Source organism: Pogoniulus pusillus, chromosome 30 (genome assembly GCF_015220805.1).
Source record: "Pogoniulus pusillus isolate bPogPus1 chromosome 30, bPogPus1.pri, whole genome shotgun sequence".
NCBI lineage: Eukaryota > Metazoa > Chordata > Aves > Piciformes > Lybiidae > Pogoniulus > Pogoniulus pusillus.
The window spans coordinates 17,819,104-17,846,673 of record NC_087293.1 but is presented as its reverse complement, the minus strand read 5'-3'; the positions used below and the strand labels follow the sequence as shown (position 1 = coordinate 17,846,673).

Below are 27,570 nucleotides of genomic sequence, written 5' to 3'. Positions count from 1 at the left end.
GGGGTCCCAGTGTGTCATCTGCTCCTCAGAGGTCTGGTTTTGCCAGCTCTTTCAGCCATGGTTGTTCTTCATAAAGCTTGGTAGTACTTGTGCTGGAGCCCTCAACATCTTCAATTCCATGTCTTTTTCATGCTCCTTCGGACATTTGTACTGGGAAGACTAGTTGAAAATGGCCCCTTTGTTTATTAACCATTCATCTGTTACTGCTCTTGACTCTTGGATGTATTAAATGTCAGTGATTCAGTAATTCTCCATACAACCTGTGGGGATATCATAGGGTACATCATTAAAGAAGACAGGTAATATAGATAGCTTTTAAGCAACAAAAGTACTGTTTCCCAGTAAGCATCTGGAGAGTGAAGAATCAAGGAAGAAAAAAAATCTTTGCATGTTTGCAGTTAGATCAGAACTGATTTTTTCATACCCTTTCACTCCTTTTTTTTTTTTTTTTTTTTTTTTTGCTGCTCCTCACGTGTCTAGGGTAGTCCCTGATCTAAGGGACAGGCATTTAGCTAACTTAGGCTGGCATCTCTCAGTTCTGTTCACGTCATCCCAAAGGTCATGTTACATCCTAGTGTACTCCCCTCTGAACTAGGAGTGAAAATGGGCTGCTTTGGGCTGATGTGCTGGTTGTTGGGGGTTTTCAAATCATGGTTCACTTGTGCTGTTAGATTCCCCCCCCGCCTTAGAAGTTTTGTCTCAGTCTAAGTAGTTTAAGGGACATTTCAACAATTGTGATCTTGTTCTCCACTCAGAACAAGCTGAATTTGCAATTGCACTCTTCTTTTGGGGTTCACAGAGGAGGCTCAGTAGTGACATCTGCTCTGGTTATCAAGTGAAGTTTAATCACTGGATGCAGTTTAAGGCTCCCTCCTCTCTCTGTGTGCAGCATGTCTGGCAGATGCACAGGCCCCAGCAGCACCTCTCACAACCCTGGTCATGTTGAACACTGTCCAATGTGCAAGAGCCAGTGTTTGAGGAGGCTTTTTTTGTTACTGTGTGTATTGTGGATATTGTAAATTGGTTGTACCCCAATGAGTCATCAGGCTCAGACAGACTCTGGAGAAGTAATAAGGAAAGGATCTCAGTACAGATTAAGGAATGAGCTTTTTCTAGGAGAGCTGATCCAGTGCCTCTTGGGTTCTGTCATTTTGATATTGATTCTGCTCTGGCCATCTTGATTCCATTCAATTATTGATAGCCCTGTGGACATCTCTATCGTCCTTCTTCACAACTCAGTGATCTGTTTATTTTTCACAGTTACTAAAAGTTAAGAGGCTTTAAGTAGGTGTGAAGGCACAGAGTTGACTTCTTTGAGTCTCCAGATTTCTGGTGTTACATGAATGGAATATAGTTTGGATAAAAGGACCTTATTTGCCCATATTTGTTTTAGGGACACGTAAATGAATTTATTTGTGTCTGCTAGATGCTTTCTCTGTGCTACCTGCCAAGACATGAGGCAGGCATTTCCTGTGCTTGCTCTATGAAACGATGCTGGAGTTTTTTACAACCGGTTGTATTCTTTGGTTTTAAGGAGGTGTACTTGCTGATCATGTTAGTTTCCAGCAAGTCTGTCTAGGTCCAAGCTGGTAAATTTTCAAGCATTAAAGTACTGATCTGAAGATTGTTAGTGAGGACGTGTGAAAATCCAAGCCTCTGCTGTGTGTAGTTTGTGGGCTGGCAGCACTTCCACTTGCATTGAACTAACAGGCGTTTTAATTTTGTATGATGAGCTGTGGTGCTGCTGAGTGTAAATGAAGTCATGGTGTGAAATGCTGGGAGTCAGCAGTGCTGGGAGCAGTGTGTAGTGAAGTACAGCATCTATGAGTACAAAGCTGCCCTCCTGGGACACCGTGAAAATGATGTAACTGGGTGAAAAAGCTCTGCAAAAGAGTATTTGCCCTGCTGCAGCTGGGTGCTTCCTGCAGCGGCAGCTTTGAGCACGGAGCCTTCTTGAGCCATCGGTGGGGTGGCATTGCATGACAAAAGCTCTTGTCAGTGACAGCAGGAGATGCTGGGCGTTAGTTGGTGGCTCTGCACCTGCGCTTCAGCACTGGCACGAAGAGGGAGCAATAAGGAAAGCCTTTAATGCTTGTGCGGTAAGTTTACTAAGAAATTAGCTTCTGAAAAAGTCAGACTGCCCTTTTAAAATGCAAAACTGTTTGTACACTTGAGAAGAGTTCAGACAATGACCTGCTTCTCTCTCACCACTTTATCTTAGGAGTCCTATCTCTGCAGCAGCAACACAATGGCAGAGTTTCATGAAAAGCACAGTGGAATATTTTAAAGGTTTTTGTTCTGTTCAGTTAATTTCTGCAATTGCTGAAATTCTTAGCTCTTGGATTGAAAATCTTGTCAGTGTTTCTGGCGATGTAAATGCTTTGTTCTGAGTCTTAAAGGTTTGGGTACTGTGGAGATTGCATATCAAGGAATTAGCCTGTGGAGGTTGTTGCTACTGAAATATAACAAATTATGTTCTTTGGTAAATATTATTGGGGGTGAAAGCATGTCAGTAAAATTAAAGCACTTTAACACATAATTTGCAGTACTTCTGCATTACAGCTAGATTAGGAACAGTTGAGAGTTTGGAGCCCTCAAAATGATGGTCCTGTCAGCCGACAGCTGCAGCGGCAAAATGAGTACTGAGCTGCCCTGGCTTGCCGTTGTTGTCATTCATGTCCCAAACTCATCAGCACAGCACTTAGAAGCATGCATTAAGCCAGTCTGTCCAAACTGTGAATTGCTTCAGGATTGAATCCTGTTTCAGACTGCAGGTGGAATGTTTGGAGGAGCATGCATGACAGGTGAGCTCATTTAGGAGAAAACCCTGGGTTTGCTTTGGCTGTGACTCTCATCTGCTTATCAGAAAGATGAAAATATAGGTCACATATCAGCCAGGGCCTACTGCAGGACTCTAAAGTAGCTTAGTTTCTAAAAAAAGCTCTCTTGGCTGTGTTAAACTAAACCCATCAACAGCAGGATTCAAGTGCTTCTTAGATAAATCACTGCCAGTGTGGAGCAGGACAAGAATGCAGTGTTAGAATGCCAAGACGTTGTTTGAATTTTCTTTTTTCTCCCTTTGTCACTGCCAGGATTCCAAGAGGAAAATATTTCTGACCTTGGGTCTGAGTGGTTCTTTAGGATGGCAAGCAAAGGATCCACGACTTCTACATCCACAAAGAGCTCTAGTACTGGAGGGACCAGTGGCAGCAGCAGCAGCAACGGTGCTGGGGAGAGTGCTAACCAGGACAACACTTTTGAATGTAACATCTGTTTAGACACTGCCAAGGATGCAGTTATCAGCCTGTGTGGACATCTCTTCTGGTGAGGACTCAGCCCCCCATAAACCCGAACACCCTGCCTCTGATCAGGGAAGGCCTCTGGCTTCTGCAGCTCTAGGTGTTGAATTAAATGTCTTGTATAAAACAAGTCAGGGCCATGGGTTTGGTTCAGGAGCAGTCTGGGTTTGCTGCTCAGTTGCTCACTTTCTACATGGTGGGCTTCCTGCATCGTAAACTTCCTATTCTGCTGTCTTATTCTGTGAAAGCAAACTGAGAAGCAGCTCCACATAGACCGGTGTCTGCCAGCACCGGTGCTGCTTGGTCTAGCATAGATATCTTGTTTAGATCTAAATTCCAGTCTAAGCTGTGCATACCTAAATCTGCACCTGAAACCAGGTTCTTGGAGGCCAAACTCTGTTTTTCATACTTTCTAAAGGTTGCTCTTTTTCCCTTTGAAACCATAAAAACTATTAAATTAGCTAAGAAGCTTTCACTGCTGGGCTGCTTCTCCTTTCCTGTGGTGTTGCAGGTGTAATACTAACTCTGCAGCTCTGTGATCTGACTGGGGAGGGCACTGCACAAATCTAAGGAGCATGAAGCATTTCTCGCTGGGTAACCTGGTCTAGAAGCTGCTCTTACTTGAACACCGAGAAGCTGCTAAGAATTGACCAAATGTTTGGGGGTCTTTTGTTTATTTTACACATCAGGCTAAATTATTCTCATTATTAAAAAGAGGCCTGAAAGCATTTCTTTGCTGTGTGAGTGTATGTGACATCTGAAAATGTAGGGATTTATTTCAGGATGAGATGGAAAAATCACATGCTGATGGCATAGTAAGATAAAATTAGATTAAATTATGGCACAAAAGGGTTTGGAAGAATGACACCTTAAAAAATAGCATGCATCTTGTCTGAGCAGCGTCATCAAACCCACTCTGAAAGCAGATGGCTGCTTAGCAGTTTCATCTTGTAGCTTGCTTTGTCTTTGACCCTTTTGAAGCTGCTGAAGTAACTCAGGAGTAGTTCTGTGTAATGGGAATTTCTCTGCTCTGAGTAGCTGAATGCTCTGAGCCTCGTGTTGGGCTAGAGGCCACCTGAGGTGCTGTCCAGTTTGAGTTATTGTGTGGTTCTGTGGATGTGGCTGATGTTTTAGCCGAATGTGCCTTGTATGACTTCTTTTAAGGTCCTGAAGTGTCATTACTGGCATCGTCCTCATTATGTGTCTTAGCTCAGGGATATCTTTTCATGGTGTCAGGAAAGTCTGTACTGTAAACACTGAGATGAATTAAGCCTCTCTACGGCCCTTTGGTATGGATGAGAACCCAGGGATCAAAGGTGATAGGCAGAGAATCACGTTAGTAACTTAGCTTGCACAACCTGACTAGACCAGTGCAGGTCGGACCGGGGCTGCACATTCAGAAGTGGTGTTAATGGGCAGCTGTGGAACTGGCCCAGCAGGATGCCAGGGTTCTGCTGTCTCCAAGCTGTGCTTGCCGTGGTACACTTTATGTGTTTGTCAGATTAAGTTGCCAGTGACTAATTCTATTTTCTCCTCTCTTTCTGCTCCGTGAACAAATTGTCCTGGGAATGCTCACAGCTGGCCTTGTTTACACCAGGTAAGCAGGTTTCATTTTACTTTGTCTTTCATCAGCTCCTGTTGCTCAATAAAGCCCTTGGTTCTCTGGAGTATCCCCCTCTTCAACACTGCTTTCTCTCCAGGGCAGTGGCAGCCTGCTAATGCAACCCTATGTGCCATACCTTGTCATCACCTAAAGGAAACTGAGATTCTGTTCCACTTGTCTCCTGTTTTTGAGTTTCTTAAACACCGACTGTTCCCAGTTTTATCAGCAGAATTACTGTAGGCAGTTCCTAGTGGATAGTGTGCAGGCTGAAGTGCTCATTGTGCTTCTTTGTGCATGTCTCACGTTCTACATTGTGGTGCTATGATGGAAGAGATGGATGAAAAGAGGCCTGTACAGGACTGTTGGTACTGGTTATTTCTTCCTCTTTTACTGCTGTGCCGTTCTGTGCAGATCAGCCAGTGGAGTGTCACAGTGCCAGCTCTGCTTTGGGGCAGAACTGGCATTTATGGCAATGTTTACTCCATGGCTTTGTAAGAAATTGTTAACTCTCTCTGCCTGCAGATGAGGTTTGTATGGTGTTGTTTCCGTGGGATTTTACAATTTTCTTACAATTTCCTTTCTTTTAGTGGCTAGAGACCAGGCCAAACAGACAAGTGTGCCCTGTGTGCAAAGCAGGAATCAGCCGAGATAAAGTCATTCCTCTATATGGAAGGGGGAGCACTGGGCAGCAGGACCCCAGGTGAGAAGCCTACATACAGCTGTTACTGTATGATACTAAAGACAAAACTTCAGTTTAAGGTCTCAAGATGGAACTGTCAGAGTGCTGCATTCATAAGCTGAAATACTGCAATTTCTGCCCGGTGTTTCTGGCTTCTTCGGGGCCTGCATTTGCACATCTTCAGCTGGTAGTTTATTTTAATTCAATGTGGATGTTAATTACCAGTTACATGTGGCAGGTTGCAATGAATGTTACCTGACTGGAGAAAAGCTTATATAAAGTGTTGATGTTTTCAGCTGCTAGTGTTGCAGTGGGATTGTGTTAGTGCAGAGTGCAATAATGTATTTAGCAATGCTGAAGGCTCCTGTGCTGGGTGGGCTACTTGAGCACACCTCCAGCTCTGCCTCAGCATGGCCATGTGAGAGCTGCTCTCTGTTCTGTTTTACTAGCCAGGGTATTGCAGACACTCTTGTTATGAATATCTTTGCACTTGAACTAATTTCACAAATTCCTTCAGAGAGAAAACTCCTCCACGACCCCAAGGACAGAGACCTGAGCCAGAGAACAGAGGGGTAAGTGACAACGCACTCAAGCAGAGAAGTTGTTTGTGGTGGTGGTGGTGTTCGTTCACCCTGGAGGACATATGTGTGCTTGAGGGCTTGTGTGAGGGTCCTTCAGCTTACATTCTTTGCTAACCCTCAGTAGGCTGTTTGTGAGGAGCTGATAGCTATAGTGTGTCAGCAAACTCCATCCCTACAGCATTCTTTAGCATCCCAAAGAGTGAGCTGACTTGAGTTGTGCTGCAGGCAGCCCTGCGTGGCATCGCTGGAAGTGATGGTCTTCATACATGGTTGCTCTCCATCTATTAAGTATAGGAAACACTTTGCTATGAGTGTTCTTTGTGGAAGGACATTTCTGTCAAACTATACCTATAATGGAGATAATCCATGTGTGAACCTGGTTTTTGGCACTGACACTTGCTTCTGGCATTTCTGGGATGTGCCTGGACCATAGCTTTACCAGCTAAAGAAGGCAGATAGCTGCTGGATGGGTGTTAATGTGAAGAGGACCCTGTGGTTCTGCTGATGAGATTGCACTGAGTGACTGTAAAGAGCAGCTGGCACAGGTTGAACAGCTGTGGGAGTAGCCAATAGGACAGACCAAGATGTTCTTTAGCACCACTGCAGTGAGTATGGCCTGATGAAACAACTACACATTGCCCTGTAACTCAGTCTGGTCTCCTTGGAGACTGCTGCTGTACCTCATGCTTCAAGCAAACAACTGTGCTGGCTCTGATTGAGGAACTTTTCTGTGTTGCCTGTATTGGGAACTCAGTTCTCTCTTACTAGGGATTTTCCTTATTAAATCAGCTACTATACCTTGTTTGAACCTTTTAGCTGATGCTGCCCTAGGTCAGAGGAATCTGGTATGAAGACACAGAAGCAGTGATGCTGCCCTGTTTCCTGATAGGGGTGCAGAGCCTGCTGTGCAGAGAGCTTTGCTGTCTCTGAGAGCTGGTAGCTGAATGCTAGTGAAGACTCATAATCAAAGACTATCTCCTTGAATCAAGGATCTACCCCAAAATGTCTGCCTTTTATAATGAGTGAAACCATCTCTGTCCTCCCACTGCTGGGAGGTGATAGACCAGAGAGCTGTTCAGAACTGGCTTCACTGTTTGAGTTGTGAAACGAGACCAGTTTGCAGGATTACACAACAGGGCAGCTTCCAGCCCTCAGCAGGGCTCAGACATGACGCAGAGCTCGGACTGGTGCGTGGCCGGGTCTCAGCTACTGCTCTGCCTTTACACAGTAGCAGTCAGCTAGGTTGCGAAGACTGATCTGACTTGGTATGGTGGTTTAGTCTGTAACCTGGAAGGGTGAATGCTGTTGCGTTGTAACTTTTCCTTTTTTCCTCCTTTCCTTATGCCTTGCACTCCTGCCCTAGATGACTTTATCTGACACCTTAACCAGAGTGTCCCTGGTAAATTAACTTTTTTGGTACTGTTCTTTATAATGCTCTCTGCATCCTACTGGCAGTTTGTCACTTTACTGAATGTTTAACTGATGTATCATGAAAGTCAGTGCAGGTGGATGTTTTTACAATGCCTTTCTTACGTGGCTGATAGCTGTTAGTACATTCTTAAGACGCTGGACAGAACTGGTGCTGTCAACTTGGGTGTATTAGCAGTGTGAGCTGTTTGAAGTTGAGAAATATTACCAAAGTGCTTTTGCTAATTGCCTTCAAGCAAGAGCTGTGGTTCCTAGTTTGCATTTTCTCAAGAGTTTTGGGTGGCTCTGGTAAGTTTGTCACTGTGTAAAATACCTTCAAACCAGAAGAACAGAATGGTATTTAGAGTAGTGTGGCATGCCAGGAGCCGCCAGGCAGCATGACACCTGTTCAGCTGTCAGAAGCCAGTGAGAGGGAATGCCTGCACTTCTACCAAACAGCTGCCATAGGCCTTACATGGTTGGTATCTTGTTCTTCCTCTGGCTCTTTTCCCTGCAGGGGTTCCAGGGCTTTGGGTTCGGTGATGGTGGGTTCCAGATGTCGTTCGGCATCGGGGCCTTTCCCTTTGGCATATTTGCGACGGCGTTCAACATCAACGATGGGCGGCCGCCTCCAGGTACAGCGCGCTCCTGCCCTCCCGGGGGCTGCTGCCAGCCCCTTTCACCCTGCCGAATGACACAGCTGCCTGAGCAGTGAAGTACATCAGTGCTGTACACAGAAAATGAGGGACAGAACCCAGAAGAGGGCACAGTGCCTGGCATGCACATTTTGTACAAGTGCCCATGTGAGAAGCACGTTTGGCACTTCTATGTTATCTGCTGAAGGCCCTCCTGAGAGGACAGCAGAGCTGGAGAGGGACAGTGACACAGGAGACTTCTCCCCATTAACTCAAATGTCTCTGGCATTCCAGCAGACTCCCTTTGAGAACTGAGACAAATTGGGCTAGAGTTTATAAGTAAAGAGGAGTCCATAGAGGTGTGTGGAGACTCATCTCTTGGCAATGGCAGGAAAAGATCATTTCCTGAAAAATCAAATCTGGTGCTCTGTACCACAAAATATTGACAGCAAAAACTGCCCCTTTTCCAGAGTGCATGAGAAAAACTGTTCCACAGGCACGAACTTCCTGGTAAAATGATTTAACTTGTTTTTAATGAAGAAAAAATGTTTCATTACTCCAAGTACTGGCGTTGCTCTCTAAAACTGAAGTAATGCCCAGAAAACCTCCTCCCATTGGCACTGAAGTTACCTGTTTGAAGCAGATAACCTACTGCCCAAGACTTTCTGGACTCCCTCTGTGACAGGTTGGGCTCGGCAAATCATCTTCAACATGTAACATGGTGTAGGGTTTGTGAGAAAAGGAAACACATTCTTCATGGCATATTCGTGTTGCCTCTGCTGTCCTTGGGTCAAATTAACTTGCCTGGAAACTATGCTTCAGTGTGCACTGACAATGTGTGTGGAGGTGTGACTGAGCTGAGCAGTATGTAAACAGGTGCTGTAATTGCACCAACTCATTTGTCTGGTCTCCATCTGTGGTTCAGTAGGGCAGTTCCAGAAAGGCTCAGTCTGAGCTTCAGAGCTTCTGTGCTTTTCCTGCTTGTCTTGGTCTTGGCTGTTTCACCATTTCCTTATTCAGAGGTTTTTTACCTTTGATGAGGAGGAGCGTGCAAGGAGAGGTGGTGAAACACCTTAGGATGGAAACAGTGAACTTAGCTCAGCAGTCAGCAGTGAGCCAAGCAGCAAAGCTGGCTCGGCACCATCCCCAGAGCTCCACTGAGCAGACTTGGAGCTGTTGGCTGCTCTGAGTCATGAGCAGGTTTAGGAGAGTCCTGCTTTGGGGAGCTGATGCTTAACTTCATTCTGATTTGCCAGTATGGCTGGCCAGTCTGAGGCTAGGAAATGGGATTAGGTTCTCATCAAGTAGTTTTTCTCACCGTGTAGGTTCCTTCTATATCTGTATTTATGAATACATTATGTTCAGAATACACATGATTCTGAAGAAGGAGTTGAACTGGTTTCTGTGCTTTGTTTTCCAGCTGTTCCAGGGACTCCTCAATATGTGGATGAGCAGTTCCTCTCCCGCCTCTTCCTGTTTGTGGCCCTGGTGATAATGTTCTGGCTGTTGATTGCATAAGTCTTTCCCAGTTTTCCATATATCCATGGCCAATGAGGCCCCCAAAACAGTTACAAACTGCATCTCCATCCCATTTTAAACTTCTTGGTGTCTGGTTCTGTAGCTAACTGTGGGCTTCAGGAATTGGTGGTACCACAGCACGATGAGGAATCTCACATTCTGCACCAGAGCTGGAAATTAAACATTGGTTAAAGGGCGTGTTGCAGCTCAGCTGTCTTGTGCAACAGGTCGCTGCCACAAACTGTGGGCTGAGCTTTGAGCCCCACTCCTAAGAGGAGTGCTGCTGTGAAATCCCGGGCCAATCAGTGGCACCAGGCTTATGTGAAAGACAGCTGCCCCAAGGTAAACTGGGCAGGTAAGGAAACTCCTGCAGTGGAATCCCTGTCTCGTGCTTGGCAGCCACGATGGATCTGCCAGAGTTGAGGATGTTGTTTAGAGTCCTCACGTCAGCAGCCAGCCTGCTGCACAAAATGCTCTGCAGCACTGCTTAGACTCTGGGCACAGCACACGGTGCAAATGGAGCCGGGTCTGCCGACTGGTTTCTTTCCTTGCGGCTGTTTCCCGGCGTGGTGGAAAGCCCCTCCTGAAGCGGCTCTAGTGGCCGTCAGAAGAAGGAATACAAATCTGTGCTGCAGTTTTGTAAAGCCTGATGTTGCTGGAGCCAGACGCTGGGAGCCTCGCGGTGGAGCCAGGCAGGGCTGCTGAACAGCACAGCACAGCTGCCTGCCTCACGCTCAACAGTCAGTGTTGTCTTCCTTGGTTCCACGCAGCAGCCCGGGGCTGCGCTCCTGGAAAATCCCCTCAACCTTGTCACTACATCTATTCTGCCCAAGGCTTTGAGACTCTACACACAGTGATGTACTCCAAATAAAATCCTATTACAGATCTGAGATCAGCTTGTTTGGGGAGAGAAACAAAAGGCATCTTTATCTGAGTGCTGATGGTAAAAGTTGTCACACTGTAAAATTACACAGGAGGAAAGCTGAGATCCTGCATTTGCTAGCACCTGCCATGGCAGGGAGTTCTTGGAAGAGCTGCTCTCTACGGGTGTGTACAGCAGAATGCTGCAGTGCAAAAGACTCTGCAGTGTCTCCCAAAGATAATACTTGAAGTGCTAAAGGAGCTCACAGCCATTTTTGTACTGAGGGGAGAATATCTGAGATTTGGAATCCTGATGGGGATGCAGCTTTGATGAGTCTTTGTGTAGATTCCTTCAGAACAGCGCGTAGGAGATTCCCTGCCAAGATGAACAGTTTCTGTGTCTCTCTGAGCAGGCAATTCCATTTCTTTTAACAGTTTTTAGGTTATTTTGATTCAGATTGCTGACAGTCAGTATGATTTCCTGCACGATTGATGTGACTTCCCTGGCAGTAGACCGGTGGCTGACAAGTCACAGAAACTTTGTTTCACTAGCTAGGGGTTTTCTGGTGTGTAAGGGTCCTGGGCAGGGCACTCTTAACTAATTGTTGTAGAAGTTTATTTATGTAAACTGTTCACTTTTAGTATCAAGACAGGATGAGTGAACTTTAACTTGCCTATCTCAAAAATTCCATCTGGCAAGTGAAGTGTTGGAAAATTGCTGCAGTGTTTTGCCACATCTGGTCAAATTTATACCTGACCCACCGATACTCTGGCAGAATATATTGCTCAGCTGTAAGTGGTGCTTCAGCTCCCGTGTTGTGTCACATTTGAGAAGCTTAACTTTTTCTGTTTATGGTTCATCTCAAGTGTGTAACTTGTTCAGTGGGACTCTTTCCAGAGGAAAGGCTGCTTGTGGCATTTGGAGCAGCTGGCTGCAGCAGCGTGCCGCAGCTCTGGCTTCCCTGCGTGAGCAGGCAGCACCGCCTGCCGCTGGCACTGGGAGGTCCCGGTTTGGAGAGCTCGCCAAGAGCGGGGCCAGTCCGGGGCGCAGCAGTGTCCCTTTAAAGCCTTTTTCCGATAAAGAGGACAGAAGAGCGACTGTAAGAGTTTCAAGAGGTAACTAAAGTGAATTCTCTAACACTTATATATTAAAATACAGAATTGTAACGGCCTTGGTTTTTTTCCCAGCTACTGGACTGAGGTGGAGGTGGCTGCAGAAACACGACCCAGAGTTCTTATTTTCTGGCAATCCAAGAATGAAGTAGTCTGAAAGTGTTACCGCTTCTGTCTCTACCTTTTCCTTGGTTGGTGTTTTGTACCGTACCACTTCCTCTGCCGGTGCTTGGGCGCACGCAGCCCGTGCGGCTCGTTCAGTGCGGCTCCGTTACCGTTCGCTAAGTTTCACTGTTGTGAAAGTGACTGAGAAGTAAAAAATGGTTTGACACTGACCGGAGCGCGCCGCCCCTCCTTTCTGCCTGGCAGATGGGCTGAACTGAGGCACCTGCCCCAGCCTTACCTCGAGGTGGAGGAGCGGCGGGGCCGCCGCTGGCCCGTGCCTGCGGCAGCGGCAGCGCAGGCCTCGCTTCCCCCTGCCCGCGGCGGCGGTACCGGAGCGGCCGGGACGCCCCGGCAGGCCTCGGCCCAGCCACGGGGGCGGCCCCGCTCGCCCTACCATTGGTGTTCGCCGCGGAAGGGGCGGGACAGCCTTCGCCGGGCTGCGCGGGGATTGGCTGGTGTGGAGGGGCGCTGTGCGGATTGGCCTGCAGCAGGAAGAGGGCGGGGCGCGGTCCCGCGCCAGGTGCGGGGTGAGCGTGCCGCGCGCGCCGGAGCGCTGACGTCAGGCGCAAGCGAGCCCCGGGGCGGCGGCGAGGCCGGCGCGGAATGGAGGCGCTGCTAGGTGAGGCCGCCGGCTGGGGCCGCCCTCCGTGACAGTCCGCCGTGACAGTCCGCCGTGGCGGTCCGGGCGGGAGCGCGTACGTGAGGCCGCGGCTCTCCGCTGGCCGGGCGGCTGTTACGCGGCGCCGATCCGTTGGTGGGGCGGCTGATGCGGGGCTTGAGGGGCCTCGCCCGCGGGTCTCGGGACCTGCCCCCTGGCTGGACAGCAGCCCGTGTCCCGTTCCTGGGAGCCGGGCCGGAGGCCGCTTTGCGGCCACGCGCGGTTCCGGGGGAGCCTGCCCAGGCACCGGTGCGGCGAGCTCCGCGGAAAGGTGTGGGGGTGGGGTCAGCTTCCCGCCCTGCGGGCGGCCGGCTGCCAGATCCGTTAGCGCCGCTGCCTACTGGGGCCGCCTGCTCGCCCTCGTCCTGTCTCTGTCCTGCCGGTCCTGCTGAGGCTCGATCGCTCTCGCCGCCGCTTTTCCTCGCTGACTGCTCCTGTGACAGTCCCGGTGTCCCGGGAGGCTCGGCGGACCTGCTGCGTTGATTGTGTCCCTTTGCTTTTCCTTCATACAGTTTCTGCTCTTTTTTTTTTTCCATTTCCGTCTGCTCTCCTGGACACTGAAACAATTTCGGTCGGATCCGGCGCTGTTCGCTTCCGTTTGAGAGCAGTTGGCCTTGCTGGCTGCAGTTAAACAGGTGTTGGTCTGGAGTTCAGACGTTCAGGGCAAGAGCGCTGTGCGAGGCCTGTGGAGTCACATCTGTGTGTTTGCTGGGCTGTGCTGTACTCATCAGTCTTTGAATTCCCTTCAAGAGGCTCTCCTGTCAGCGTTCCCATTTGTGTCCTGTGCCAGTGGCACTAATCGGGAGGAGCTGAGCTGCAGGATGACTGTCTGAGCGTTGGTGGTGTAGCAGCGGTTCCAGGAGCTCCGCGACTTCGGGGGGGCTTGTGCTGTTCGTGTGCTGGCTGCCTGTGCCTTGGGGCACGGCCGCACCTGGCTCTGCCTCTCCTTCCCAAGCGCTGTACAGCAGCTGGCTTTGTAGAAGTGTGTCAGCTTTTGCCAGGTTTCTCCTAACCCTTGCTCTCTTGTGCAGATCCAAGGTTAGGTGCAATTCTCAGTGTTCCAGAGAGCAAGAGGGTGCAGATGCACTCCCAGGTGTGGAGCTGATGCAGTTGGGAACTGAAGTAGCAACTCACACCAAAGGTCACATTTGAATTAACCCATTCTAGCCCTTGAGCCTGGTGTGGAGACTTTCACGGGTGCTACTTATCTGCTGGAGAGGGCAGCGTTTGCTTGTGTCTGAGCAACACTTTTTTCCTCTGAAACAGGTATTTGTGTAAAACAGTGGAGGAGATCTGACTTTAGGTACTTTTAAATGTTGCCATTAATGTAGACAGAATGCTCATGGCTTCTCTTTAGTGTAACTTCGAGGAACTTGACCTTGCTATCAACTTGGCTGAGCAATTAGCAAGTTTTAGCATTCACTGGAAAATGGAAGTTTGTGGTTAGTGGTTTTCATCTTCAAGGGCACTTCTTTCCTTATGCAACCTCGTGGCAAGTAAACTTTAGGTAGCAGGAAGAAGGCGGTTTGAGATCTGCCCCTGGCACAGTGCTATGCTCATCTCACTCTGTGACTCTTCCTTTCCTGTGCCCACACAGCTCTCTGGGTTTTGGGCGGCATTTGTCTGTGTACCAAATGCTCTTTGTGCATGAGTTTTCTCCTGGTTTCACCTAGCTTACATGCTTCTTGGTGACTGCCTATCCTTGGGGCTTTCTGGCAGCTCTGGCAGAAGCCATTGCCAGTGTTTTCTGAAAGGGCACTGGGCCACTAGCAAATGCCCCTCCGACTGAGGCTGAGGGTAGTCCGGTGTTGGCTGAAGTCTCTACAGGAGTACTGATTGAAGTGTGTCACTCCTTCCTGGTAGTCAAGTGTTCTCTGCTGAGTGAAGTTCACCTCTCTTCTTTCAGTTCTGGGAAATCCAGTTAATTACACAAATGAGTGCAAACATGTGCTGAGTCAGTGGCACGGGGGAAACAGCAGCGCGGCTGCCTGGCCCAGCCTGGTTCTCCGTGGGGATTGTTACCCTCGATCTCTGCCTTCCTGAAATCGCTGCTGTGAAGACCAGCTTATCTGTAGCTGAGCTGCCCTCTCCGAAGAGTCAGATTGCTTTGTCTGCAGGATGCAGAGGAGCACAGAGTGGTATTCTGTTTGGAGGAAAAAGGTATCTATAAGATGCCCAAGTCTGAATTGGGATCTCCACTCTGTGGCATTACAGACCTGGCTTAACTCTTTGCGTGCAGGCTTTCCTGCTAGCACTCTGCTTTAAGGGATGCAGCACTACTTGCTTGCTCTGATGTAAAATATCTGTGTGGTGTCATTTCATTCCTGCATGCAGGTGAAGAAATCTGGAGATGCCTAGGCTGTGGGGACAGCATTGCTGCTGGCCAGCACCTCTACAAGACTGTCAATGAAGCTTGGCATGTTTCCTGTTTTCGGTAGGTAAAATTTTAGCCCCTTCAACTCTTCAAGTGCTGTTCAGCTGCCTCAGAACCTGGTGGATAAGTACTAATATTAACAGGGAGTTCTTGCTGCCATTTCTGTGCCTGGCCCGTACCAGGGCCTCTTGCAGAGTGATTGCAAGCCCTTGTTTACAACCCTGCTTCAGTGCTCACAGCAGATCTCTGGAGCTGACTTTGAGTCCCTCCATCAGGCTGGCTCTGCCTGGCCAAGTGTGGCCATGCTGACGCAGACATGTCCAGGAATACAGATAAGGGGCAAGTGAAAGCTGTGATTGACTGCTGCTGGCAGAAGCCAGGAGTTGCATGTTTGTCTTCAGCTGCATTCCAGAGCAGCACCCAGGCAATTTGGTGAACCTGACGTGTTTTGCATGTGGGGTAGATACAAGGCAGGCAGCAGAGTGGTGGAGGGCACTGCTGACACGGCAGAGGGAGAGCTGCCTCTTACTTCCTCTCCTTTTCAGGCTATTAAGACATACAAACCTAAGAAATATGTCAGTTCGTGTTGCTGGCAGCAAGGACAAAAAGGACTCTCTGACATGCTTCTTGTCCTGGTGGAGGGAGTAATGCCTCTCGCTGGTGTTTCATGAATAATCAGCCCTGTTTCCATGCTCCAGAATCACATTTGTCAGGGACCTGTATTTTTGAGAGTCGTCAAGTACCTGCAGCTTCTATTGGCTTCAGTGTTGCCTTGAATCTGGAGAAGGTAGTGCTTGGACAGTGTTGAAACAGATGGGGATAAAAGAAGCCACTGTGTGGCTTTGGAGGAGTGTTTGCGATGCCAACATAGGCATCTACTGTCCTGGCTGAAAGAAACAACCCCCTCAGCAAGTAGCTCAGCTTTGTTAACGTGAGGATTATAGTTAATGGTGGATTAAAAAAGCCCAAAGCATAGCATGCTGCTAGAGCAGTGCTAGCTGTGTTGGCCTGGGACATGCTGCAGCTGAGGAGGACTTGTTGCTAATCACAGTTTTGCATTGCTACAGATCTTTCAGGCTTCTGTTGCTTTGAGTGTTCATGTTCAGCTGTGTTGAGTCAGCTGCTCTTAGCCCTGCTTGTCTCTTCCCCTCGAAGAACTACTATCCTCTTGTTGAGCTTCCCTAGATTCCACCAGTAGCCATACCCAAACCTGTCTGTGCTACTAAGTCTTTCTTTCTTGCCTTTGAAGGTATTTCTGTTGTGGGTCTTGGTTTGCAAATGTCTTGGTGTTTCTTTTGCTGTTACTGCTTTTGAGGTGGATCAGACACCTGGTGCAGAGTCTGCTATTGTAGCTTGCACTGTGACCTAGCAGCTGGCTGGTGCTCTGGGTTTCTTTGTGCTGTGCAAGTGCAGGTGCCAGCTTTTCCCCTGAGCTGTGCAGTAACTCTCAGCATTTGCTGATGTGCTTCTCTCCTGCTCTGCTTTTGCCTGGCTCTAGCACCCAGCTATGCTGCGATGCTGAACAAACAATTGGAACCTGCAGTAAAGGAAGCTGCCTTTCCCTTCTTCCTAGTTCCAGGGTAGGCCTGTACATGGAAACACTTTTTCAGTTTGCACTCTGGTCCCCTTTTCTTCTGTTGTCCTAAGCCATGCTGAGCAGCAGTCTTGTGCTTCATGTCCCAAAGCCAAACTTTAAACAGGCTGTGAGGGTAGGAGCCTTTGGCAGCTGGTAGCTGTGAGTTCCGGCAGCTCTTGTGGAGTGTTTTTCAGTCTTCCTGTGGATTAGCAGACTCCCTGGCCTGGCACATCGCTTCTCTAATGCTGCTTGGCACTGTTCCAGGCTCGTTAGCTCTGTTTATTCTTGGTCAGGCTAGGCTGCTGATCGTGCTTGGCACTGGCCCTGGCTGACGTGCATGTGTTTCTCTTGAGGACTTCAGGGTTTTGTCACTTCCCTCCTTCCTCAAGCTGCATGTACAGGAGCCTTGTCTCTGAAAACAGTGTTTGCTCTGGTATGAGCAGAGAGGCAACCAAATCCCTGCTCACATATCTTGGAGATTGAAAACTGGGCTTTGGCCCCTGATCCTTGGGCTTGGATCTGATGGGCTGGATCTGGCTGAGGAAGTTTCTTACAGATTTCTACTATGGATTAACTCTGAACATCCTCTGGTGCCTCTGCAGTCTGCTCAGATTGCAGACCTGTGTAAAGGTTCTTCCACTGCTACACAGCTCCAATGGATGTGGAGCTTACAGTGCACAGAACTTCAAATGCCACACCAAGGAAGGGAAATAAAGAAGTGGCAGTGTGTCCTTGCTGGCTCTGGATCTCTGTTACCTGCAGGGGTTATTGGAAGAGCTGCTTTTTGGACCTAAAGCTTGCTGTTCTTGCTGCTTTGAGTCCAGCTTTTATCTATAGTATGAAACAGACACTGCCTTGAATAATTCCTTGGAATAAAGCATTGGGACCTGATATTTTGTTGTCCCTTGATGGTGTTTTGTTGTGATTTCCCTCCCCGCCCCAAGTAAGGACAGATGAAATTAAAGACAATTCCCTCTTTCTGTAGGGATGTTGCCTATCTGGGCTGAGAAAACTGGGATGTAGCTGCATGGCTAAATCCTAAAGTCATGGTATTTGTTAAAAATCTTGGTTTGACTACTTGAAAACCTTGACTTCAGGTCAAGCCTGTTGAATACACTCAAGTGGAAAATGCCATTGGATCCATGTGAAGAGAATGATTTGGAATGGTAGAAATTCTGCTGTACTGGGGTGCTTAAGAACTTTATAGGAAGGAAGACAGCTGATGTTCAGTTCCTTCCTAACCATGCAATAACAGAGGATGTGCATGACTGTGGTCTATAAAATAAACCAATTTAAGTAGCTAAGCAACACCAGCTTGCTGCAGAAATGCCAAACAGGAGCCAAAGCAAACACGTCAGAAAAACTGCTCACAGGGTACCTTCAGTGCCAGCTGCTGAAGGCGATGGGTTACTGATCATGTTACAGTTACAGCTGTAACTGGAAGCTGCTTACTTTGTACCAAACCCGCTCAGTTAAAAGCTGGAAACCCTGTGCTGGAGGAGGAAAAGAGAGCTGGGGAATTTTGCACGAATCCAAAATGTTTCATTAGTGTATTTTAGAAAGTATATAGCTAATGAAATAGCTTCATACTAAGTTAGCATGAACTACTCCCTGCACAACTGAAACTGCTCAGGAGTTCTGCCCTCCTGTGCTGAAGTGACTGCTGTAGAAGGTACTGGCTGAAATTAAATCCACTCCTGAAATCATTAAGAAACTGTTTCCACTTGTGAAAAAAAAGAGTCTAAAGTAACAAAAGGATTTAAACAAATATAGTTAAAATTGCAGTGTTGCCTCGGTTCACCTGACTGAGTGCTGAACGTTCAGGTGCTTGCACTGTACCTGAATGTGGTGCTCTGTGGTGGTGCCTGTTAGCTGTAACTGGAGCTGGAAGCTGAAACGCAGCAGTACTGCAACCAGCAGAAGGCTGTTTGCTCTCCATGAGCACTCTGGAAAAGTGGAACAGGTTGGCAGTGCAGAAGAACTCCTGGCCTGGTCTCCTGCTGGTGTTCCGAAAGGAATTAGAACCAAATTCTCCTTCTGTCTGTCTCTCAGAAGTGGAACAAGGTTACAGGTAGATTCTCTCCAGAATCTCTGACACATGCCCACTGTGTGCCCTCTGCAGCTGGCAGCTGCCCATGGCTGGGTAGCAGGACTAGATGGGCTGCCCATGCAAGAGGGGATGCCCAGTGCAGGAAGGGAACCACTCCTGATTGCCAGCTCTAGTGGCGTGATTGTCTTCCGAAGGAGTGTGGTCTGCTGGGTGGTGTGGTCTGTGTGCTCAGCAGCCCTTAGGCAGTCACCTCCCTTCCTCTCCCGTTTAGGGGCAGGAGAAGGCAAGGCAGGCAACCTTGTACCGAGCAGCTACATACTTGGTTAAACCTAGTTTGGCAGCAGCAGGATAAGCTAAGGGACTTCTGAGGATGTTTTCCAGCTGTTTTCTGTGCCTCCTAGGGTATCTACCTAATTTCAACTGAAGTTTGGAGTAAGTAATTGCTATGGCTTTGGAAGGATCCAGGAACTGATCACCTAACAGTCTCCTGTCACTCCAGGTTTTCAGTCTCCCAGACTATGTCTATTAGCACTTAATTATCCTTAGTGTTAGAGGCTTCTGTCTGCTATCTTCAGAAATCCCTCTTATTGCAACTTAAATCAGTCTTCTCTAGTTAAGCTCACTGTGAGCATGGAAAAGAAGCTCTGTCTCTCTTCTGTTACTCAGGCAAGCTGTTCCTGACTGAAAGAAGCATTCCTGTCTCACTTCAGTCGCTCCTAGACCCAAGAAGCCCTGAACCTGGCTATTTCTCAGAGACTGTTTTCTGGACTTTGGATCATTCCTGTTGGTTCAAGCTGTTGGGCACAGGCCTTGTTTGTCCAGAAGCTGCTTCCTCCTCACAGACAACAAGACAAAGAGATCTGCAGTGCCAGGATAGGAAGCTCAAGGGTACAAATGTTGACAAATAGAGATGTAATCAAAGATGTGTGAGTTTGAAATGTGGGGATGTTTGATGCTCTGAGTCTTCCTTTAGCTTTTCAGCTGTGAACGCAGGTTTGTGCACACAGCAGCTGAATTCAAACCATCAAAGCAGGGGAAAGATCATCAGTAACATAAGGCATTGAATGATGGCAGGAGGACAGGAGTCTCTTCTTTCCCTGTCTTCTCCAGTTTCTGGCAGTTACAGAAAGCTAATGACAGGGCCTGAGAGGTGAGAGCTCATCTCCAGTGGTCCAGCAGACTCCTGGGAATGTCTTGGCAGCTTCTCCCTCACACTGAATCTCACCGGCTCAGTCTCAGATTTAGGGCGAAATAGTTGCTAAGTGCCTGTTTGTGCACAGGTCACTGTGACTGTTCAGGAGGTTCAGGAGTTTAAGCATCCAAAGGAACAATGAGGCACTCTGCAGGTGGAAATTCCCCTGAGTAATGTGGCATTCCTCGGGAATCTATCAGCTGCAGGACATAAATGAGGACCTTTATACTTAAGGAGGAGCTGGCATTCCAGCCCAAGCTTTTTCTAGCTGAGGGTGCAGCTTGCCCTTTAGGTCCTGGTTATCAGAGCATTATTCCCTCAGGGCAATGAGAGTCACTCCCACTAGGCTTGCCACTGGAGGGAGGCAGGATCCTGTCCTCAGCAGCCTGCAGGGACAAAGGCAGCAGGTGAAGAAAGAGAGTGAAGGTGCAGAGGTGTGAGTAGCAGTCATCTTGCCAGCTGCACTGCACTTCTGGATCAGAAATCTCTGTTCCCAGAGCCATATCTAATCTGTCAGGTTTCAGTAGCTTGAATTTCTTCGGTTTGCTTCTCAGTCTTACACCTCTATAGGATGTCTGCAACCAGTAGGCAAGTAGGGTGGAAGTAAAAATTCTGTCTCCATCCTGATGATGTGCTTCGTGATGCTGGCTGCTAAGACTGTCAAGCTGCTGTGTTGGTCTGAACTTCTGCTGCTGCTCAGAAGTAAGTTGCAGTAATGGAGATGAGTCTGACGTCTCTGTGGTTTAGTTTGCTCAAGAGCAGGAGCTTTCCCCCTGAGGTACCTGCATGTAATAGTGGGCTTAGTTTCAGGAGCTGGTCTTTCACCAGTAGCAAAGCACAGTGTTATGTGTAGTGCCTTGGAAATACAACGACGTTTCGGGATGGTGCTGAGGCAGTGCCTCCAGACTGCACCTGTGCGGAAGCAGACTTGCCACAGACTCTTCAGGCATCAAGCAGATACCTCTTGCCCAGTTATACCAGTCTCACACGTCCCACAGTGCCCGTTTGTGCCAGGGTGTGTGTGTGTGCCTGAGGGCTGGCAGATGTGCTGCTGGACAGCATGACCCCTGTAGCAGAGGGCTCTGGATGTGCCTCCGCCTGGTTTAAAATATAAATCACTGGAATATCTCAGCTCTGTGGTGCATTTCTGTGCGGGTGAAACTGGAAGGGCTGCAACATTCCATCTGAAGTCAGGGCTGTGAGGGTTCTCTTGTTCCTTTTTATTTGCTCCTTGTTTCATTTAATTGACTTCTTTCTGGTAACACTTACTGTACAATCCTAAACCATAGCAAGGAACGCAACCCCTTGTGATGGCTACGTGTTTGTAGTGGGAACGCTGTCAGCATTTGCAAGAATGAAGATGCTGAGAGCTTATTTCAGTTGGTAAAAGAGAAATCTGCCTGGGTGCAGCCTCGCCCTAGGAGATGCTGTCAAGGCAATTACGCAGAAAAGCTGTCCGCTCCGCGCCCTCCCCGGTGTTGATCAGCATTTCTGAAGTACAGTCATTCAGGCAGGAATTCAGATCTAGAGAGTGTGAAGGCATTAACACCTTTCCTAGAGCCCTTTTTTCAGAGCTGTTGTGTTCTCCAGTGGCTGGTAGAGACAGTAACAATGGCAAGAAGCAACAAGAGGCTACGAAACAGTAGGTTAGTGGCGGGCGCTGGGGCTTGCTGCAAAACGTAAAATCATTTTGATAAGCTGTTTCCTGTTTAAATTAGCATTTGACTATGTGTCCTTTGGCTTTAAGGAAGTCTCAAACAAAGTCCATTCCCGGTTGCTTGGCTGTCTGGGTGGTTTATATGGCTTTGAAGTTGGGCTTTATCTGCTGGCCTCATTCACAGACTAGCTGGCTGCTTATCGCAGCTGTGAATCAAAGCTTCAAAGCCTTTGACTGCGGAACTGGGATTGATGGGCTCACGGGGAACCCCCTTGGAGGGAGCCGAGCCCACGGCAGCAAAGCCGTGGGGAGAAGCTTTTGTCTCCGGTGGGGGTGGCCAGGAGGGGCTGCGCCGGAGCTGTCTGTGCCGTGGGGGAGTGCCGAGCGCCGGGGTCGCGGCGGCCGGGGAGCGCTGGCCCGCGTTCAGCACGCAACGTATAGGCGATGTGGGAGCCCAGAGCGCATTCCTAGACGCAGACTCACCGTGCCGCTGCTTCCAGCGGAGCTGTGTGAAACGCCAGGAGGAATTAGAGCCTTGCTGGCACCGACAGCCACAGCGGGCTCTGCAGCAGCAGGCTGCGCTGCGCTTTTACAGCCAGGCTGAGCTGTTCTGAAGAGATGGGCAAAAAATTAAAGGTGGCTGCTTATTAAAAGTAAAAAACCCAAACCAACCCAGAAAACACCCAGCCCAAAAAGCTGCCTGGCTTTCAGCTTAGGTCAACAGCAGACATCCAAGACTGCCTTATCCCAGCCCCAAGCTGGGAACAGTATGCCAGCTGAGAGCAGCGTGTCCAGTAAAAGCAGAGTGGAGTGCTCCTGCCTCTGGAACAGAGCACAGCATGATTTCAGGCTGTGTTCAGGCATGCCAGTCTTTGCTGACTGAACAGAGACGGGGGGACTCCATGCAGCAGCACGTGCTTGTTGCATTTCTGAGTGTCTTGCAAACAGCTTTAACTGATTAGGCCGCTAGAGATCACAGTTGGCTTCAGAGCAAGCAAAATGCTATAACTACATCTGCATCAAGCATCCAGAGACCCGATCTGCACATATTTATCCCTCTTGGCTTCCGTTGAGGAACTGAAGATCAGGTTAAACGATTGCAATGATCTCTGTTACAACAGTCTTGGGAAGAGAGTTCTTTTTCCTTGGTTGAAGCACACTGTGAGAGTTGCCCTCCTGCAAGAGGGTGAGCAGACTGTAGGTGCTGCGAGGGGGTTACAAGAGCAGGTAGTAGACGTGAACTGGGTGTTAGGAGATGTGGAGAGTCGTTTTGTCAAACTGCCGCCTTCGACTGCCCGGTAGCCTGTGCCGCTGCTGCAGGCTTGCACCTTTACACGCCAGGCTCTCTCTTTAGCAAACGCTGCTACCTGTCAGCACTGGCTCAGGCAGCCCTCTGGGTCAAAGACTCCCCCATCTGCCCACCCTGCCTGCTGCAGAGGTAGAGCTTATTCAGTCTCTGGAGCCACACGCTGGCCTCCAACAAAGGCTCCTCCTCCCTCCCACCCTTGGGTGGAACCAGAGAAGGGAAAAGTTGACAATAGTTAGCAGGCAGGAGAGCTCGCAGGGTCTCTTGCAGAAGCATGCCCAGCTAGCCCCGTGAGCAGCTGTCCTGCCCCTCCCAAGTCGGCTGCTGTTGAGTGCAGGGGAAGATGGCTATAGCCATGGGAGCCAGCAGTCTGAAAGGGAATGAGCAGCCGAGAGACCTGGCATTCCCTGGGCAGCTTCAAAGACAGGCAAGGCATCTGAATCAGCGCAGGATCAAATGAGCAGGGGCTGCTGCCATGCGGGCAGAGCAGAGCCGTGCAGAGGCAGTCGGACGGGTTTGCAGCTGAGCCGGTTCCTCCAGTGCCCAGGATGGGAAGTTACTTGTCGGCTCCAGCTTACTTCGCTCCCAAGGAGCCCTTTCGGTGAGTCCCGTGCAGGGGAAGCCGTGGGCCTCAGCCTGCTGCCCGCCGCTGCTGGCAGGAGGTAGGATGCTGGTGTGCCGGGGGCAGCCGGTTCCGGCAGGAGGAGGCCGGGGGGGCATTCCTGCTGCCAGGTTCTGCCGCTCTCTGGTGCGAGGGAAGGGCACCTGTGCCGGGGGCAGTGTCTGCAGCACAGGCAAGCGGACTCCCTGGCAGTGCAGTGCTGTGCCCCTGCCTTTCCTCGGCTTCTTGTGCCTGTGCAGGGAGAGGTGAGGTGCTGCTGCGGTTCGAGGTGATGTCATCTGCGGTGCATGATCTGGGCTGAGAATAGGACTCGGGACCTCTGCAGGAGACTGGGGACGGGTGCTGCGCTGCCCTTGGGTGCAGATAATTCTTCTGATGCCGTATTTTGGGTTATTTTAACAACCATTCTTGGCCCCGTTGAACGAACGAGGCTGGGAGAAGATGGTATCTACAGAATGAGGCTTTGATTGCATGACGTCTCCGTAGTGAAGGCTGCCAGTGAGGTTGGGCACAGCCAGGACAGCGTCAGCCGCTGATGTGCTGATGAGGTGGATGGATGGGGAAAGGCACAGCTTTCAGTTTCATTGTCTCCCTCCCATCCCCACGCCTCGGATTTGCTCGTTATTGGTCCTGTTCCTGCAAAACCTTTTGCACTGATTGGGAGTCAGGAGCCTTTCGCTAAACTCCTTTAGGCAGCATCTGCTTCCAGAAGGAAAGGGAGCAGCCACTGATCATTCGCAGCATGTGTAGGACACCATGCTAAGCCTTCCCCTCAGCCTGTGCAAATGGCTCTGCAGAGGCAGAGCTTTAACTCTGTCTTCTAGTGCTTCATTTCCTGGCATCTCCCTTGTCTGGTGTCTCCTTTGGAGGCAGTGTGGACACCTCTGCTAAGCTCAGCTATGGAGCCTTTGGGCTAGCTATGGGCTGGGGTTGTGCTGTGTGCTGCAGCTCGCTGTGTGGCACTCTGTGCCTCCCCGCCTCTGCCTGCAGAGCTAGGACCACGGCTCCTGTCCAGCGTTAACTGATCCAGCCTGACAGTGTGTGCCAGGGGTGCATTTTGTTAATGAGCCCTTCTCGAAGGGATCTGTCTCCTCAGTGCCAGGACAGTCTTTGCTTCCGTGAGGGCATTGGCTTTCATTTAGATGTAAAAGAGATGGCACACCAACTGAATCTCCCATCTCACTGGAAACCAGGCTGGTTACCTGTTGTGACCTGATCCTCCCACCACCCCCCACCAAACCAAGCAGCCGTCCAGCAGCGATTTGTGAACGCTTCTGCACCTGCTGTGCTAGAGTATCAGGGCTGAACGCTGTGTCCAGAGGCTGCCTGGGGCTTCTGGAGGCTGACTATATGGCGGGCAGATTATTTTTTTCTTTATAGTTAAGGCTGGGAAGAGTATGGGACTGTGTTAGCAGGACAGAGCTCTGCAGCTTTGGCAGCAAGAGGAAACCTTTGTAGCTCTGTAACTAGGACAGCAAAGCACAGAGGAGAAGATGAGTGCTTTCTAATCTATAAAGAGAAAGAAATCTTCCTTTGTTTTGATTGCAGTGACTGGCGAAGGTTAGCTTGCTTAATAGCTGTAGAAGTAGCTGCCTGCCTGTCCCAGCTGGTGCAAGCCCTGCCATGTGCTCCAGTGAGGAGGAAGAGGAGGTACCTCTGGTATCTTCTGTGATAAAACTGGCATAGCTCTTCACTGAGGGAGGTGGGAGACAGTCGTGTCTGCCTTTGTCGTTCGGATGAGAGGCAGGTATGGAACTCTCCCTGTGTGCTCTCAGCCAGCTTCCCACACCTGGCAGATCCCAGGCCTCTGCCGAATTGCAGGGTGGGTGTTTGGCAGCACGGGCCGTGGCCTCTTGCTGGCAGTGATTAAGGAAGAGGCCAGTTAGCCCATTACCGACACCTAGCCTCTCTGGGGCTGCTTGCTTTGTTCCTGTTGCCTCATTGCCCTGGGTGGGGTTCCCAGCCTTAAGCGGCAAACTTGTCCTGCCCAGATTTGTTTAATTGCATAGCAAAGAACTGACTGCTTGCTGGCTCCACCCCTCCACCTTCATTTTGCCAGGGGTGTGTTGCAAAGTAGATGCCAGCACTTGCTTATGGATGGAAGCAAACTGATCAGAGTGCTCTAAAGGTGGAACCGAGTCACGCTGAAGTAGGGGAAAGGTAGAGGGGAGAAAAGTGTACCTGGTCCTCTGCAGCCCAGCTGAACAGCACTGCACTTGTGCTGCTTTTGCAGCAACTTTAGCTTTTCCTTGGGGGGAAAAAAAGAGTAGTCAAAGGTGAAGTTTTAAGAGGAGTGAGGAAAGGATGGTGTTGAGCTTGAAAATAAACAACCCACCTGGTAGGAGAAAACTTAGACAGAAAGCTGGGCCTTGAAGTCCTGCTGGAGCAGTCTCCAGTACTACTGTCTGCATCTCAAGGGCAGGTCTGGTCACAGCTCCATGATTGAAGATGTAATCACTCCTGGAGCACCCACTGGTACAGGCATGCATGCAGAAGTTGGGTAAGTCTGAGGGATCCAATCTGCCCGTGCAGAGCCAGATGTTCCTGCCACGAGGTGATAGAAATCTCTGCTGTTAGTCTCTGCTTGCACTTTTCTCCCTCCCACTCACCTACTTGATGGTTCAGCATGGGGTATTTACTGCCGGTGAGAGCCAAAGGCCAGTGGTTGAAGGCAAAAGGCACTGCAATGCCCTCCAGGACTCCTGCATACCATGAGCAGGGTGTGACCCTGACAGTACCGGGGCTGAGGCTGCGGTGCTGCAGGTACCAGGAACAACAATGTTAGGTTACTGCCCTCCTGTCTCAGACAAGGCCTGTTGCTGGAGTTCTTTCCTGTCACTATGGAGGGGACAGGATTTGGAACTCCTCAGATGAGAGAACAAACCTTGTGAAACCCAAATACATGAGAAGAAGCATCTGTCCTGAGGAAAGGGAATGGCACTGAGTACCTGGTGAGCTGTACTTTCCCCTAAACCTATAGGCTGCTTACCAGCAGTTTCACCTTGTTGCCTTTCCAGTCCCTTAGATGGAACAAAGAGCTCTCCAGGCTGAAGCATGACCAACTCCACCTATCTTCATGATCCTGACAAGCTGGTGGGGCTTACAAAGAGTGTCTTTGGCACAAAGGAGCTTTCTGGAAGCTTGTGAAAGGTGAAGTCAACAGCAGCTATCACCCTAGGCCTGGGGGCATGTCAAAAGTGCACCTCCAGGAGCTGAGCTCAGTGCATTTGGTGCTGTAGAGGGGGCTGCTGTCCAGGGGGCACAAACCCACAGAACCTCCCACCCCAGTGCAAGGGGTTCCCTTGCAGTGCAGCAACTGAGGCAGAAGCAGCTCTTCACCTTTGGGAATGCCTCATACTGGCCACAACACTGATCCCCGAAGTGTTTCTTTGCCCCAGAGATTGATGACTGAGCTGCCTTCGATTCTGTGCTCAGAGATGGCCAGCACCAGACTGATTTTCCTTTTAAAGTCTGAGAACCTGCTGCCCAGGGTGAATGGAATCATCTTTAGTGATGCAATTACTGTCTGTGTCCTATCTCCCCATGAAGTCACACCTCCATGCTGCAGCAGTTAAGCTCCCTTGCCCAGTGCACCCTGCTGAGGCAGAGTCATGTTGCGTTGAGGAAGCCTGAAGCTCTGGCTGCTGCTTGTGGCATCTCTAAAAGGATTGCTGCAGCTTTCTCCCTGTTCTTTTTTTTTTGTGTGGGGTTGGGGTTTTTGGATTGCTTCTTGGTGAGGTGCAGCTAGAGAATCAATAATGGTTCATTGTTTAAACGGGAGCTGAGACTGATAGGTGAAGGATGACTGTGGAATTGGGGAAATAGCTTTGTTTGGGTTTTTTGGGTTTGGAGTTGGTTGGTTGTGGTTTTTTAGTTTGTTCTTTTGTCATAGAGTGTCATCAGCAGAAGGAAAGGGAGAGCAGTTGGGGAGAGGCAGAGGATTTTCATCACAGTTAATTGGTAGATGCAGTATGTGGAGCTCAGAGGATTAACTGCTTTGGAAACTCTCCCTCGACAGAGAGTGCTGCTGCTGACCTTTGGAGAGTTGCACTTAGAGGAAGACTCCCACAAAGGCTGGTGCAAACTGTCTTCGTGGTGCACAGGGAAGTAGATCCTGCCTCTCTGTCCCCTTGCCAACCTGGCTGAGGAGCCAGGGGCTCTGGCACAGATGCTGTGATGCTGTGCAAACATGGGGTGGAACCCTGGCAGAGCTGCCCATGTGCCAGCCATGCTGCAGCTGGAAGCTTGCTTTGCAGGAGGCAGGGGGAAGTGGA

The 27,570-nt window shown here is 49.5% G+C and overlaps 2 protein-coding genes across 4 annotated transcripts in view; both read left to right on the top strand.

Moving 5' to 3' along the window:
- Positions 1–11,858, top strand: part of RNF185 (ring finger protein 185) — a 14,803-nt gene extending 2,945 nt beyond the window's left edge. For both annotated transcript variants that reach the window (XM_064168824.1, XM_064168825.1), the window contains exons 2-7: positions 3,093–3,324; positions 4,878–4,896; positions 5,490–5,602; positions 6,099–6,153; positions 8,087–8,204; positions 9,625–11,858. In XM_064168824.1, coding sequence (XP_064024894.1) covers positions 3,143–3,324; positions 4,878–4,896; positions 5,490–5,602; positions 6,099–6,153; positions 8,087–8,204; positions 9,625–9,722 — 585 coding nt within the window. In that variant the 5' untranslated portion in view covers positions 3,093–3,142 and the 3' untranslated portion in view covers positions 9,723–11,858. The remainder of the gene's footprint in view (positions 1–3,092; positions 3,325–4,877; positions 4,897–5,489; positions 5,603–6,098; positions 6,154–8,086; positions 8,205–9,624) is intronic.
- A 533-nt stretch (positions 11,859–12,391) lies between these two features.
- LIMK2 (LIM domain kinase 2) overlaps positions 12,392–27,570 on the top strand; it is a 30,347-nt gene continuing 15,168 nt past the window's right edge. Inside the window, exons 1-2 of one of the 2 annotated variants that reach the window (XM_064168921.1) lie at positions 12,392–12,480; positions 14,854–14,953. In XM_064168921.1, the coding sequence (XP_064024991.1) occupies positions 12,465–12,480; positions 14,854–14,953 (116 nt within the window). In that variant the 5' untranslated portion in view covers positions 12,392–12,464. Of the gene's footprint in view, positions 12,481–14,853; positions 14,954–22,990; positions 23,276–27,570 lie in introns of those variants that run through there. The other variant, XM_064168923.1, reaches the window with a different exon arrangement.